This window comes from Pagrus pagrus (genome assembly GCF_965226575.1).
Source record: "Pagrus pagrus genome assembly, chromosome: 11".
In the NCBI taxonomy this organism is placed as follows: domain Eukaryota; kingdom Metazoa; phylum Chordata; class Actinopteri; order Spariformes; family Sparidae; genus Pagrus; species Pagrus pagrus.
The window spans coordinates 5027886-5043653 of NC_140195.1; the positions used below are offsets into that span (position 1 = coordinate 5027886).

At 44.7% G+C, this 15768-nt stretch overlaps 1 protein-coding gene across 12 annotated transcripts in view; it reads right to left on the bottom strand.

The window, feature by feature from the left end:
- Nucleotides 1-15768, bottom strand: part of hspg2 (heparan sulfate proteoglycan 2) — a 98609-nt gene that overhangs the window by 38261 nt on the left and 44580 nt on the right. For 11 of the 12 annotated variants that reach the window (XM_084366346.1, XM_084366344.1, XM_084366336.1 and 8 more), the window contains 23 exons: nucleotides 14429-14554; nucleotides 14089-14283; nucleotides 13891-14010; nucleotides 12606-12737; nucleotides 12068-12212; nucleotides 11267-11424; nucleotides 11044-11184; nucleotides 10777-10940; nucleotides 10514-10693; nucleotides 10202-10398; nucleotides 9784-9931; nucleotides 8806-8933; nucleotides 8473-8559; nucleotides 7706-7764; nucleotides 7351-7412; nucleotides 7041-7181; nucleotides 6654-6827; nucleotides 6208-6384; nucleotides 6000-6118; nucleotides 5775-5886; nucleotides 4675-4788; nucleotides 4347-4474; nucleotides 4059-4145 (listed from right to left, as the gene is read on the bottom strand). In XM_084366346.1, coding sequence (XP_084222472.1) covers nucleotides 4059-4145; nucleotides 4347-4474; nucleotides 4675-4788; nucleotides 5775-5886; nucleotides 6000-6118; nucleotides 6208-6384; nucleotides 6654-6827; nucleotides 7041-7181; nucleotides 7351-7412; nucleotides 7706-7764; nucleotides 8473-8559; nucleotides 8806-8933; nucleotides 9784-9931; nucleotides 10202-10398; nucleotides 10514-10693; nucleotides 10777-10940; nucleotides 11044-11184; nucleotides 11267-11424; nucleotides 12068-12212; nucleotides 12606-12737; nucleotides 13891-14010; nucleotides 14089-14283; nucleotides 14429-14554 — 3094 coding nt within the window. The remainder of the gene's footprint in view (nucleotides 1-4058; nucleotides 4146-4346; nucleotides 4475-4674; nucleotides 4789-5774; nucleotides 5887-5999; nucleotides 6119-6207; nucleotides 6385-6653; nucleotides 6828-7040; nucleotides 7182-7350; nucleotides 7413-7705; nucleotides 7765-8472; nucleotides 8560-8805; nucleotides 8934-9783; nucleotides 9932-10201; nucleotides 10399-10513; nucleotides 10694-10776; nucleotides 10941-11043; nucleotides 11185-11266; nucleotides 11425-12067; nucleotides 12213-12605; nucleotides 12738-13890; nucleotides 14011-14088; nucleotides 14284-14428; nucleotides 14555-15768) is intronic. The other variant, XM_084366341.1, reaches the window with a different exon arrangement.

Below are 15768 nucleotides of genomic sequence, written 5' to 3' on the forward strand. Positions count from 1 at the left end.
ATGATAAGCACAGCATGACAAACAATAGGGTCTCACATCACATTCAAACTAAACTCAACAATCTCACAAACAAAAAATGAAATACAGTAGATATGACCGTGAAAACCTGGTCTATGCATTCCCAACATTTCTATAAATGGTTATAATGATATGACAGTTGTTCAGTGACCAAACCATGCTGACTGCTGGCCAGATGAAACTGACTAGTGACATTCATGGTCATCCAATTGTTTTCAGGTGCATCTTTTCATCTAGTACCAATAAGTACCAAAATATCAACAGCTTAATAGATAATTTTATGTAGCATTTGCAGTAAAATGTCAGGTTTCACAGAGGATAATCCTCTCCACCTACCATGAGCTTTCTGGTTGCATAGCACTCATGATTAAACATTTCTATGATGGTGAACCCATGACCTTTTGTCTACAGCCAACATCAGTCCTTAATGAACTGAAGCACATTCAAACTCCTCAGAGGCTCAATCCATCAGGACGAGCATGCAGCAATGCTAGCAGCGATGCTGTTCTTTGGGGTGCAGTTGCGCTTTGGACTAAATGCTAATGTATGACCGTGGCTACCATATCAGTTTGGCAGGCTAAATATATGTACATTAAATCTGCTAATTTGCACTAAAAACAAAGTTCAGCAAAGGGAGATAGGACTGTCATTAGTTTACAAGTAATTCAAATTCTGACCCACTGGAGTTGCTCAGTCAAAAGTCAGGGAGTTTAAATCCTCTGGGGACCATAAATGTCTGTAACAAATTTCATGGCAATCCATCAGTCTCGACTAAAGTGGTTGTGGACAGAATGACATTTATGTAACAAGATAAGAACGTTGTTTTATCTTTAAACCTTTTCATATTGATGCATATAATTACTTATGGCCACCAGCGGGATGTTAGACTTTTAGTCTCGTCTGTAATATGTATGGGCTCTAAATGTAGCATTTTAACTAACCTTTAATGACAATATAAAACAAAATAAAACCTTAAAATGTAGATCATGTTAGGGCTCTTTGATTCAAAACATTCAGCACAGAAATCAAGCACTGCTAATGACACGCAATGTTGTCCTCAAATGACAGGGTGACATGGAGGATTAAGGCTTTTCTAGGACACCAGCACATATTTAAAACACCATTACAAATGTGAACGCAGCAAGCAAGAATGAGCATGAAATGCTGGGGGGATGACACTTGTAACACTTGAGGTAGTCCGGCCAGAACACAATGGACAAATGTATAAACACGAGGTACTAATGCTAAGCTGTCTCTTCATAGCAGGATTTTGTGCAATAGTTTTGATTATAATAAAAATACAGGTTGGAAGCCATTAGTATCAAAATCATAATACCACATCAGGATGGCATTAAACATCTGGATAGTCCCTCTAAAAATAACACAATGTCAAATAATCAGTCCCTTCATAATGTTCCATTGCAGTAACAGACATAAATATCAGGATCAGAGCCTTGGCATATAAAAAATATTAAAATAATAATGAAACAAAACATATTTTCCCTAGTAATCGGGGATAATTTTGATAGGAATGGCCAGCCTTCCCAAGACAACATGAAAAGAGCCGTCTTGACTCTTTTTCTGCTTTGCAGACTTGTGATCTCTTTGTAAGAGCTGCAGTAGGTCCAACACACCAGAACGAGAGCTCGTCTTCTTTCTCTGCTGCGGTTTTTTAGTAACTTTCTTCGCTGTGGTAGCCTTGGTTTTAGGGGGCGTTGATTTCCTTTTTACTGTTGTGTTGGACTTCTTCTTTGCAGCTGTAGCCTTGGTTTTAGTAGGAGTCGTTTTCCTTTTTACTGTTGTGTTAGGCTTTTTGGCAATAGTAGTCTTGGTGGGTTTTGTGGTCGTGTCTGTGGTCTTTGAGGAATTCTTTGTTTTATGAGAGTTGCGCTCTATCTTTTTCTCATTTTGGTTAGAGCTAGCCTTGTGGGGCTTTGATGATTTCTTTGAATCCCCTTCTGAAGATTCTCCGGCCTCTTGAACTTTTGTTGAAACTGGTGCATCTGATCTAAACGCCTTGTTACGTCCATTGTTTTTGTCAGGTGATGAAGAATCCTTCTTCTTGGCCCGGTCAACCTTTGCAGGGTCCGATTTGTGAGATGGTGGCTCCAGTTGAAATTTAGTAATTGTTGCTTCCTTTTTGGCCTGGTTTGGTTTCTTGTTGCCTGGCTGTGAAACACGTTTAGCTGCCACAGTGGACCTCCTTCCTCCTGGCCTTTTTGTTCCAGGATTCGCGGTAGCTCGAGACTTAGATTTGGAAGTAGTCCCAGGTTTATTCACGGTGGTCTTCAACTTGGTTGCTGTACTTGTTGAGACTTGTCTTTTGGATGATCTAGTGACTGACTGACTCTTTGTAGTGTTTTTTGCTGATGTAGTGGTGGCTGCTGATTTGAGTTTCCCCCCTCTCCGAGGAGCAGAGGTGGGTTTCTTCGCGGGGAGGCCTGGGGTAGGTATGCTTTTGGGAACGGTGGCTCTACTTGTCATTGGTGTTTCAGTTGATATAGTTCTAATTGGGGGCTGAGGTGTTGAGTAAGATGGTCGTTCGAGGACTGTCGCGAGTGAAGGCAGTGCCCTCTTTTCTTGGAGTGAACGGGAAGAGTGTTTACTACGTTTCATCTTGTTCATCTCCTGAGCCAGGGCAGTGAAGCCATCGATCAGGATCTCCAACCGTCCCTCCAGTCTGCTCAGGCGGGCCTCCATGTCTGTGTAGCTCTTCTCCAGATCGTTAACCTTCTTGTTCTTCTCCCCAGCCGACTGGATAGCGATAAGCTCCTTCAGCTGAGAGTTGAGATGATTCTGCTGGTCCTCCATGTTGTGAATGCTCTCCTTCATGTCAAGCGTGTTTCTTTCTAGCATGCTCAGACGCTGGTTGAAGGTGTTCAAGTGGAGCCGGAGCAGGTGCTGGAAGGCGGAGTGTCTGCTCTCTGGGCTGGGTGTGAAGCGTGGTGGGTGTCTGGTTATTGATCTGTTGGGGGTGATGGAGACAATGCCCACCACAGCTGCTGTCGTGGCACGGGTGGTGCGATGGTGAGCTGGAGTAGACAGCAAAGCCCTAGTAGGGATGATGATCGTTCCTTCTGTGGTCGGCCACTGGTAGTCATCATCATCATCATCATCTCCACTGCCATACTCTATCTGTTTCTCCCAGCTGAAATTGAATACTGCATCAGCTCCACATCCAACGGGCAGGAGGCCGTCTATCGGCTTCTCCAGGAACAGGTCCCCACAACTGTCTGCAGACGGCTTCTCTTCTCTTAATGTCAAAACAGCAGAATCAGGCAAGATGAACAATCAATTATATGTACGTTGCGTCTTTCACCCAAGTCACCTTGTCATCTTTGCCCTCGGAGCGGCAAAGATTGATCAGACAGGAGTCCTCATAAATGCCACTTCTACATTTATGTCGTAGAGACCCAGAAAATACATTCGGTCTGTGCACAGACAGAGATCACCTTAACATTTCGCTACCAGCAAAGCGCAAAGCAGAAGCAGAAAGCGTCCTATGAGAAGGCTTTTGTGGGCAAAGGACAGAAGAAAGCATAAGATCTACAGCCATCTAAAGGTTTCCTCAAGACATACAGCCCTGTTTTGTCTCATTTGGAAAATTTCCAACAACAATAAAAATCTGGGTGATGACATTCTCAGTACCACCGAAAGATACATAACTCTACCACAGCAGAAATGACCTAACATTTTGCAAATCAATAAATCCAAGAAAAAACAAAATCCACCAGCAGATCTGCAAAAACAAGACGGACTACTAAACCACAGGCACATCAGAATGGGTGGCACCAGTTTGCATCGCCCATCCCTCGACTGACACCAATCAATCACAACTGGTGGGAAAAACAAGAGAGATGCGAACCACAGACATGCTTATAACCCTCTCCTGTGAATGAAACCACTTGGTGCGACTGCCAGCCCCTGCTAACCTCGCCGCCCGGTCCACCCAGTAACCCCAAACACTGAGCAGTGTCCACAGGACCGTGAGAGGAAGAAGGAAGAAAAGCAGGAGGATAAGGAAGGTGGGTTGGGCGTACCTTTCACAGCGTCGGCCAGTGTATCCAGGGGGACAGTTGTCACAGGTCGGCTGGCCATCAGACTCCAGATAGCAGGTGGAGGAGAATCTGTGCCGACAGAGGGCCACGCACATTATGCAATGGTTGTTTTGGCCGGTTATTAATGTGATTAAAGTAGTTTATCAGCTCCTGCAACTGCACACAGTTTACTTTGCCTAATTTACCATTAAATAGAATAGTTCGGAGTAATTTACACTGACTGAATCAAACTGACACGAACTGAAAAGACTTTTTAAGACATGAACTCACTGGTTGCTGGAAGCCGTTCCAGGGCAGGGGCAGGGTTGGCAGGCATGAAACCCGCCCGTTACAGGGTTTCCATAGTAACCAGTCTGACAGCGCTCACACCTCGGCCCGGCGGTGTAATGGAGACATGCCTTTTGGTCAGGACACACACATAAAAAAGGGTGAGATCGGCGGAACAGTTGAATAAACAGTATTCTACAATGACTGTGTGTTTCCACACGTTGAGATTTGCCAAGAAACCATTAGTGCATTCCACTTCAGAGATCAAGCAGGTTCAACGTTGGCAGAGAGTCGAGAGAGAAGAAGAAGAGCAGCGTAAAAAAAAACCTACCAGACACCTGCCGGACTCGGGGTCACAGCTGCTGGCGTGACCGTTACAGTCGCACCTCTCACAAGTGCCCAGGTAGAGGCCGGAGCTGGACCGAGTGTAACCTTCATCACACTCCTGCAAAGACATGGAAAAACACCTCAGGTGAGAGACAAGTGATGACACAGAGAGATAAGTCTTTGTTCCACTGCAGCAGGGAGACAGACTGCAATTATGATCAAGGACTGTAATGGAAAAAAGACAGAGACTTTACTGTGAACAAGCTCAGGCAGATCTGTGCCTTTATTTGTTATTCAAACTAAAACTAAATTTATCCAACTAATACAGAGCATGAATGCTCATCATTGACCTCGGAAATAGTACTCAGATGTCATGATCAGCTCATCAGACCATGAGATGCAGATGAAAGCTTCAAAAATGCTGGTAAGTGGACCTTAAGTTGGGATGGTCTCTTCTTAAATTAAAGGTTAAATATATGAGATTTTGAACATAAATATAGCAGCAAAAAAACGACTTGCTATGTTAGGTTATGGTGGAGTAAAGGTATCCTTAACAGGAAATAATGTCACTCTCTGTGTGTGTGTGTGTGTGTTGGGATCTGAGCTTCTCTGTTCTTTGTTTTGCGTCTGGCCACGTGCGAATGTTAGTGCATGTGAGTCCTTCTCTTTCTGTTATTAACATGGTGGTCCTGTAAAAACTTTATCAAATCACAGCTACACTACAGTAGCTCACTAAAACATGTTTCCAAAAACATTTGAGAAATAGGTTACGCAGTAACAGAATCTTGATTTATATTTAATCCGCACTGCCTCTTCTGATGTGAGTTTGGTAAGCTCTGTTTTTGTGCAAAACACAACATGGGGGCCGACTGGTGACAAACTTTCTCATATTACAGCTAAACAACACACTAATATATGGTTCTGAAATCACTTTAAGAAAGAAATAGGCTGCGCAGTAACAAAATCTTGATTAATACTTGATCAGCACTGCCTCATTTTAAAGTTTCATGAGCTTTTGTTTTGGTCTGAGGTGCTCTAGTGCAATATCTAGTGGGTCGTATATTTCACCTTTGAACTTGACTTCTATGAAATCTCCATGTGTACCTGACAAGAAGGTCCTCTGTATCCCTGAGGGCAGGAGCACTCTTCCACCTCCAGAGCGCGTTCATTACCAGTGGGCTGAGGAACGGCAATGTCCATCTTGATGTCTGAGATACTATTAAACACAAAAAAACACAATTAACAACACACTTCAGTGAAATTGGGGTCTTGGAGCTATTAAAAGGAATATGAATGAGCTGTACAGTGACAGAGGATCTCCCACCATACCTGCTTTCAGCCATTTTGTCTGCGTAGGTGGCCCTGATCATGAAGACGGTAACGTCAGCCAGAGCCATCAGCAGGTGCTCACGAGTGCACGGCTGCCCATCAGCACGACGCCATGAAGACTACGAGCCAGAGAGATGGAGAACAGAGAAAATTAAGTCAAGTTCAGATTTAACTGAATGAGACTCCCCCTATGAACAATGAAACACACCTCTCTGAAGGTCACAGTGATGGTTTGTGGGACTCGTGCGAGAGGCTTGGGTGCGTAGTGTTCCAGGAAGATGCCGTTGCCCTGGAGAACCACATCTGGCTTACCGTCGATAACATTTGAGCGCTGAAGCGGTTCAAAGCGCACTGTGTAGCTGAGCTCTCCGCCATAGGCCGTCACCTGGTAGCAAGAAGAGGAAAAGAGTGAATAGTGGAAAGGTATTTCAGTCCATATGATACTGTGGGGGAAGTCACAAGACACCCATGTTGACTGTGAGTTCAAAGGAGGCTCTCTGTGTGGATAAGTGCAGCCTTTTCACTTGACAACATGTTGAGGCATGACTGAGTGGGACAGAGAGGGCAGAGAAATCTAGCTCGACTAACACTTCACGGATTATTTTCCTCTCCTCCCCTTTAGTCTTCTCTCTACCTTGTTGTTTTCCCTCTCACCTTATCTCCTCTGAAGCCCTCAGGCAGGACCCAGTAGTAGACGTCGATGGGGACGCTGGTGAAGGAGCGGTACACAACTTCAGAGGAGCCCCTCTGGGAGATGCCTTCAGAGATAGTTTTAGTGTTGGCACTGTTGGAGAGGGAGAAGAGCTGCCCGTTCACCCCTCCTAGCACCTGAGAGACACACAAACGATTGTCTGAATGAGATGCGAGCTGAGATTCAAGTGTGGTCCCACCCGAGGAACAATCACTGTTTGCACACTGCTTCTCCACCGTTCAGCATCTGAAAGGATCTGCTGATACAGCAAGGCTGCACAAACACTGAGTCAAACCTTGATACCAAAAATATTCACCCCTCCTTTTACCATTAGTAGCTTGGCAACCTGCCTGATCTCTATTCCAAGTGGAGCTGGCGCACTGCTTGGTGACGCCCATACAGAAACAGCGGAGACAGCCCTCGGGGTTGGCCTCTGATAGGTGGAAGAACCCGGCCTTACACTCGTCACACAGGGCGCCTGCCACGTTGTTCTGCGCGCACACACACACAGAAACAAACACACGCACACATGTAATCCATCTGCCTGTCAAGCTCTTTTTCTTTCTTTCAAAACAGACACATCAGCCTCATGAGCCACAAATGAACAACAGATCACACTAAATGGTTATAATATAATCCTCATATTTCATTCATATATACCTTGCAGCTGCACGGTCTGCTGTTGGAGCTGATAACTCCTCTGTTATCACACTTGGAGTTTTCTGCAGGGAGAGAGATGATGACATACGGGGGAAAGGAAAGGAAAGTGCACCTGGGAGTGTTCCAGCCATCCTGCATACCTGTGCCATGACCACATACTACAGGCTACTACTGTAGCACCAGGGGGAAAAAACCTATGGTAATCATTACACAGGGTTAAGACCTCGGTGTAGACATATCGCTGGATGACTGAAGAGTACAACAGGTAAAACAATCCAGGTGCAGCGTCTGCCGATTTCACGCCTTGAAATGAGAATTTGAAAAATGTCGGTGCATTTGTTGAAGGTGTACTCACGGTTGGGAACACATTTTCCATTAGGGAGGAGGGGGTTGCCCTGGTAACCAGCTGCACACCTGAAATAAAACAAGAGATATGATCGAACTATTTAAAACAAGTATTTGTTAAAGCTCGTTCTGTTCTTGTTACAATCAATCTGTAGTCACCATTTTTTGGTGATTCCATTAATCTGCAAATTATTTTTGATTAAAAAAAAAAGTGAAAAAACTCTTCCAGACCCCAAATTGATGTCTTCAAACCGCTATTTCTGTCCAGTCAAATTGTCCAAAACCCAAAGACTCTTTATTTACGGTCATAAACAATAAAGAAAGCTGCAGATGCTTAGGTCATGAAGCTAAAAACAGCAAACTATGGACATTTTTACTAGTCCTGCTGTCCTGCATAGCCAGACCTTTCTCCATGTGCTGGAGAAAGGTCTGGCTGCACCAAAAACCATTCTGCTATCGGGGAAACAAAATCACTCCGGCATCATAATTGTCTTGTCACAGCACCCAGGTTAGAGCCTGAAATAGCCGCCCAATGGCAGGCCTATACCAACAGTCTACATCTGCGAAGTCGGACTGTGAAAAATGTAACTGCTCTACAAAAAATTCCACCTCAAAGAACCATAAATTAAATGTTAAAAGTAAAAACAAAGTTAATTTTATGTCACTTAGATGCCGCTTTATGGCTTTTTCTGTCTTATATTAAGCATGATAAATATATTCCGTGAGATTCTCAGTGTTGGCAGTGTGTAATTTAAAAGTCACAGTTGGTTTCCTCACTTTTCACAGCGTCTTCCTGTGTAGCCAGGCCTGCAAGCGTCACACGTTGGCTGTTGGTCGACATCCAGGAAGCAGGTGTCAGAAAACCTACAGAGCCCGATGAAAAAGCAATTCATTACTGATTAAAACAGCGGTTTAATGCCAAGTTAAACGAATAAACCAGTGCTCAAAGATCTGAATGAGCTCAGCTTTTGAGAAACAAAAAAAAAACGCAGAGCGAACCAGCTCATTCTGTTCCCACTGATGCCTTGTGTGTGGTATGTGGGTGTGTACGTGTCAGCCTATATCCATACAGCAGATGTATGTGTGGTCTGCACGGGTCGGTGACCTTACCGTCGTGAGGTCTCGTAGTACGGGCAGGGGCAGGGCTTGCAGTCATCGGGTCGACCTCGGCTTGGGTCACCAAAGTAGCCAGAGCGACACTTGTCACACTGAGGGCCCTCTGTGTTGTGCTGGCAGCTCTGTGGCGTGAAGAACACACTGGTGATTCTCTCACGTGAAGGTCACTCAGAAAAGGACCAGCAACAGTTTGACATTTTGGGAAATACACTCATTCAGTTTTTTTCCCCCATTAGACGAGATGAGCAACACCACTTTTGTGTCCGTACAGCTGGGCGTTAATTAGCTTAGCTTAGCATAAAGACTGGAAGCGAGGGGAAACAGCTAGCCTTTAAAGGTAGCTTCCCCAATTTTTTGTATTAAAGTGTATTTACAGGTCTTGGGGAGTAGTACTTCATATTGCTGCATGTAATCTCTTAAACTGCCTCTAGTGATGTCACTCAATGGGTAAGTTGCATTGTGGGTGATGTAGGCACCAGGTTCAATTTTGAAAGTGTACATCACGAGTCCAACAGTGTTCCAGGAGTACAATGCTAGACCAGTGGACTACATTCCAGAGCCTGGTGCCTACATTACCCACAATGCAACTGACTGGAAGAAATTTTATCAAATTACATGCAGCTTCTTCTGAAGCCACAAAAGGCTTTATACTACTTTTTCACATATGCTGTAGCACGTCCAAAGACCTGTTAACAGACTAAATCTGTAAAACTGGTGGAGTGTTTTTTTTATCTTTGAGAGAGTCAGACTAGGACAATCGTGTGCTGACTCTAGCTTCATAATTAGCACACACACCAAAACCACACTATTAATTATCTCAACTAACTCTTGGCAGGAAAGTAAATAAGAGAATAATTTCCTGTTAGCAAAAACATCTGTTAAAATCAACGAGCTTAACTCCTCACTAAGGAAGTGATTATCTGCAAAGTGACTGACGGCTCATTCTTGCCAAAAAACAGAGCGAGCCATTACCAGACAGTGTCCGCTGATGGGATCGCAGGCGCTGGCGTGTCCGTTACAGTTGCAACCAGCACAGGTGCCGAGGTAGGAACCGCCGGGGACGCGCTCGAAACCAGAGGAACACATCTCACAGGACAGGCCCGAATATCCAGGAGGACATCTGGGAATGATAAATGTGGGTGGCGTTGAGAAGGGTTTCGAACCAACACCACAAATTATAAACATTCGTAATGTTGTAAATAAAAACAGCTGAGTTAAGCCTAACTTAAGACTTATTTTTACATTCAGGATACTGTAGCGAGAGAGAAAGGAACTTCTCGCTCTTAAATATGCCCACACTAGACACGTCCCAACAGGCTGTTTGATTGGAGATTAATAACTGACAGCTCTAAAGGATCTTTCCATCTCAAGCACTATTTTTTTTTCTTACCTGCACTCTTCAACAGTCTTGGCATGACCCATGGTGCTGAACTCCACGGTGGTGGTGTCCATGACGATGTCACTGATGGCCACGCTGACCATGTGGTTGTCGTAGATAGTGCGGATGTTGATGCTGTCCAGGTTGGCCAGCGTCATCATCATATCCTCCCGGCTCACGGGGAGACCGTTGGAGTGCTGCCAGTTATCCTAAAACAATTAAAAAAAACAGGTTTATTGATGTGTGTACATCTACTTCAGATTTATTGATCTACAATATTTTGTTTTGTTTTTCTGCATGTTTTTCTCTTAACCAAAGACCTACTTCAGTGAATTTGATCTCCTTCTGGTTGATCACCCGGGAAGGGGTGGCGCCGCCTCTGCGGTACACAAGCCTGCGTCCATTTCCAACCAGCATCACATCCGGCTTCTCCACAACCTCAGACAGACCGCGGGCCAACGTGTACCGCACCTTGTACTTCAGGGATCCTCCATAGGAGTCGATCTAAAAAAAAAAAACAGACATGATTTTCATGTGTACATCCGATTCTAAGTAAAACACATTTTGTAAATAATTCTATGCTTTACCTTGTTGCCCAGGAACTGGCGAGGCAAGGTCCAGAAGGAGTCGAGGTTGAGGAAACGGCGCGACAGGTCGACGAGCTGGAACTCTTCCATCTCAGGGTTAATGAGGAGCTGAGTGGAGGAGAGAGGAGGGATGCCCGGTCTGGAGGGGTAGGTGACGTTCACTCCTGGAAATAAGAATAACACATCGACTCAGCATGATTTATGCTCTGAAGTGTATTAGCTCTGTCAGCTCTCTATCAGTTTCATGAGGATTTATGGTTTCAGTGCCTTTGAAATCTTCCTCGTCAGTGAATCGCAGGCTCATCTGGTTGCGGTAGCGACCGGTGCCCTTGCAGTTCTTGGTGATTCCAGCACAGAAGCAGGACACACAGCGGCCCTCCACACTGAAGTGACCATCAGGACAGTTGCCTGAGGACAGCAAGGAAAGACACTTCAATTTGTTGTTGTGTTTCCGATGTGTAAAAAGACAGTAAAAGTGAGGGGTCATTACCTGGATTTGGGTTCGATGTGAGAGTTAGCACTCCGTCGGGGATACCAAACACCAGGCCTTTAGCATTGATGGCCTCACAGGTGTACGCCCCCTGATCCGCCTCCTTCACATCACGAATGGTCAGGGTGCCACGGCCATTCTCGCTGGTCATGGAAATCCTGCGAAGACAGAAATGCAACCCATATGATCGCTTTAACAGTTTTCACCTCAGTGGAGAGTCTGTACCAGCTGAACAGGCTCTCACTTTAAAAAATCTGCAGAAAAGTGAGACAGAAATCCATAAAATTCAACCGTGATTGCCTAACGGTGCACACAGCGGGCTACGCCCAGCATGAACATCCTGAAACAGCAACATTTGGTGTCGGAGAACACCGCAAATATCTCAGTCATTAAAATCACAGGTCTATTACGAGTCAGCATGGAAAGACTGATCTTTACAGGCCTGTCGGCAGTTATACTGTGGTCTCGAAGAACATTCATGTTATGTCAGGTGAGGAAAGTGGAGAGAAGATAAATTGGAAACCATTTTCAAATCATCACGGTCTGTTGCTGATCAATTAGCAGGACTGGCTCTCACCAGATGTAGATGTTTGTTGGCAGCAGCTTGCCCAAACAGTGCAACACGTGTTTTTTATAATAGTAGCAATAATAAAATTATTTTTTTTTACATTCAGAGCAGTTTCAAACACATTAAAAATGTGTGTCATAAAACCCAATTAATCTGTAACGTTGCCAAAACGAGTTAGGTTAGATTTAATTACAGTACAGTCAGCAGGGTGGAGGATGTCTCATCAAACCCACCTGCCGCTGACAGGGATGTGTCCCCAGTTGAGTCTCCAGGTGATGATGGGTGTCGGCACTCCGACAGCCTGACAGGTGAACGTCACCGTCGCCCCCCGCGCCGCCTGAACGGACTCTTCTGGCGGGCTTGTCACAGAGGGAGGGGCTGCGAAGTGTCGAGAGGATGAGAACTGTTTTAACCACACAATAAATGCACATGTACAAAAAAGGCTGGCGTGTGACTGGAATTTGACGATCCAGTGGAGCTCGTAAATGCCTGACAGTCAAAGGAAACATAATTCTCTGGCCATGGACGGACAATTCCCTTTCAGTTCTCAAGGAATAGATGGTTCACAAAAAGCTCTGTGTCTCAGTCACACAACACATGTGTGAAAAGAGGCTGGTTCACAGCAAATTAGTCACAGAGCACAAAAGAACTCAGAGTGTGACCGCAGAGGAGAGTCAAAGAAGCATGGAGAGAGAAAAAAGAGTGAAATGTGTATGAGAAAGCGAGGGAAAGATTGTAGGAGCTTTGGATGATTGTTGGTGCGAGACTTACTGCAGCCGTACTCGTCAGAGCGGTCGGGGCAGTCCGGCTCTTCATCGCACTGATAACTTGCCGGGATGCAGGTGCGATCGCTCCGGCATTCAAACTGCTCAGGTGCACACCTGTCATCAGGACCCTTGGTGGCTGCAGAGATTTAACACAACTTTTAGTCACTTGTCAACAGTAGCATCAATATAAGGATGACAAGAAGTACCTGTATGCTAAATATGAAGCTACAGTCGGTAGTCAATTAGCTTAGCATAAAGAGAAGAAGGCGAGAGTCAAAAAGCTTCCCTGGCTCTGTTCAAAGGTAACAAAATCCTCCTAACAGCACGTCTGAACCTACTAATTATCAGGTTATATGTTCTTTGACATATTATGGTTTTATTAAGGCTCTGTGCAGAGACATTAAACTGGCAATAGCTTCATTATTATATGGATTTAACTTCTCATTCTGAAGTAAATACTGCACAGTGTAACGGCTGGAGAAAAATGACACCATCCACAGATAGTTTGGTTCCCTAGCCCGTCTGCCATTGTGCAACCAAAACAGGAAGAGTCATTGTAGCCGTCCCCAGGTAACGGGGGGAACAACCAAAATAACTGTGGAAAAGAAAAAGAAACCCTGCTGATGGAGGAGGCAAAGGAGGTGAAGAGGGAGAGCGATAGAAGCCGAGGTAAAACAAATGTGAACAGATGGGCATTCACTTCAATGTGTTCCCCAGTTGATACGTGTCTCTCACTGGGACTTGAGACGGTATAAAACCACCTTTCTTTCTTCTAGATCAGTGAGTTACAAAACCATAGGGATATGCTCAAAAGAGGAAGATGAAACGGTGCCTATGTCCGCTTTAAGTATTGAAAATGTTTTTTTTTATACTGTATTGACTCTTAAAAGTGCTGTATCGACTTTTAATAGTTTACATGCAAAGTTTTGTGGTAGCGATTCATCTGGTGTTTTGTTTAAATCCTTGAATGCTAGCTTATGCTAACTGTCACCTGGCGTAGCTTCACATTTATTGAACAGATATGAGAGTGGTACTGATCTTCTCATCTCGCTCTCTGCAATAAAGCAAAATAAGCACATTTCCCAAACTGTTGACCTTTTCCTTCATGGGAGACCTTTAAAGCAACACCTGACCTGACTTTTACAGCGATTCTGAAGAAAGACAGTTAATTATTAAGTCTCATCCCCAGGCTGTCAGATACTGACACTTTGGGTTGTCGATGAGACTCAACAATCAACTGTCATCATCCAGAAAGTTACTGGTTAAAGAATTAAGTCAATGTGACTTACGGCAGTCTGTTTCATCTGAGTTGTCCTCACAGTCGTTGTCTCCGTCACAACGCCAAAGCTTGAGGGCACAGCGGCCATTTTTACACTTGAACTCGTTGGGTTCACAGGGAGATGGAGTACCTGTGAGGAGACGGGGGATAATTAGAGCATATGTCGTTATCTGAGAGCGTGCGCATGGCACAAGGCTAAGTGTCTTACCGCATCTGAACTCGTCGCTTCCGTCCGAGCAGTCCCTCTCTCCGTCACAGATGTAGTCTCGTGGGATGCACTCTCCGCTCTGGCACGTGGCTTGATCGGCTCTGCAGGGTCCAGGTGGGCTGGGGGGCAGCGGGGGCTTCTTGATGGTGGTGGTTGTGGTGGGAGGGGTGGTGATCACTGCAGGACCTTTTATGTCTAAAACAAATCTCTGGTTAATCTTAGCAATTCATCTTAGTGCCTACTTAGAGCAGTTACAGTACGGGAACATATCACATTCAGCCAGTCTTCCATGCTACAGCAGACTGTGTTACAACTTGCAGGCCAAGCTGAAGCCACTCACCACAATTGGTCTCATCACTCATGTCTCTGCAGTCTGGTCTGTTGTCACACAGGTATTCCATCAGGATACATGTCCCATCACCACACCTGTGCTCATCTGGCATGCAGGGTCTGATGCTGGGGGTTACTAAGAGAGATGCAGAGGGGAACAGGAGGGAGGGAAGCGGTGTTGAGCGATCAAAGACATGCAAGCCAAGCCTACAGTACGGCCAACACACTACAACACACCGATTACTAGAGCCAGTGTGACACTTAGGCATGTTGGTAAGACTACCATACATTTTCTGTCAGGTGTAAACCCTGGGCTTAAACTAACAAAACCTGACAGACAGACAGACGCATAGACTACACTAGACAGACTAGACAGACAGAAAAATTTAGACAGTCTAAACTAGATGCACAGACTAGATAAAACACAGACAAGACTAGACAGACTTAACTAGACAGACTAGATTAGAAACCGACTAGGCTAGACAGACTAGACTAGACACATAGACTGCACTAGACAGACTAGACTAGACACAAAGACTAAACTTCACAGATTAGACTGGACACATAGACTAGACTAGACACACAGACTAGACAGACTAGATTAGACACAGACTAGACAGACTAGACACAAAGACTAAACTTGACAGACTAGACTAGACACAAAGACTAAACTTGACAGACTAGACTAGACACAAAGACTAAACTTCACAGATTAGACTGGACACATAGACTAGACTAGACACATAGACTAGACTAGGCAGACTAGACTAGACACACAGACTAGACAGACTAGATTAGACACAGACTAGACAGACTAGACACAAAGACTAAACTTGACAGACTAGACTAGACACAAAGACTAAACTTGACAGACTAGACTAGACACATAGATTAGACTAGACAATAAGGGATGGGTGGACAGACAGACAGACAGACAGACAGACAGATAGATAGATAGATAGATAGATAGATAGATAGATAGATAGATAGATAGGCTGGAACCCATCATCTTGAGTAATAACACAGAAAATAAAGTCACCATGATCCTAACCTACCAGTTGCCATGCCTGTGTAAAGTGTCGTAAGCTGGTTGAGATCGCAGTGAACAGCAGCATTCCTAATCAAACTCATGCCATGCAAAAGTCCGTCTTATTCCCTGCACACTACTGAACTTCATGGACCGAACTCACGAGTCTATTTTACATCAGTTCCTCCATGCAAAACATTCTTTAGACCACATGACCTTTGCTTGTACGCGTCAAAGTGAAGGTCATCGTCAAACTTCAACATCATAAAGAAGGAAATGCTCAACTTCTTTCGAAAGACACTACAGTTCTCCTACAGTTTCTA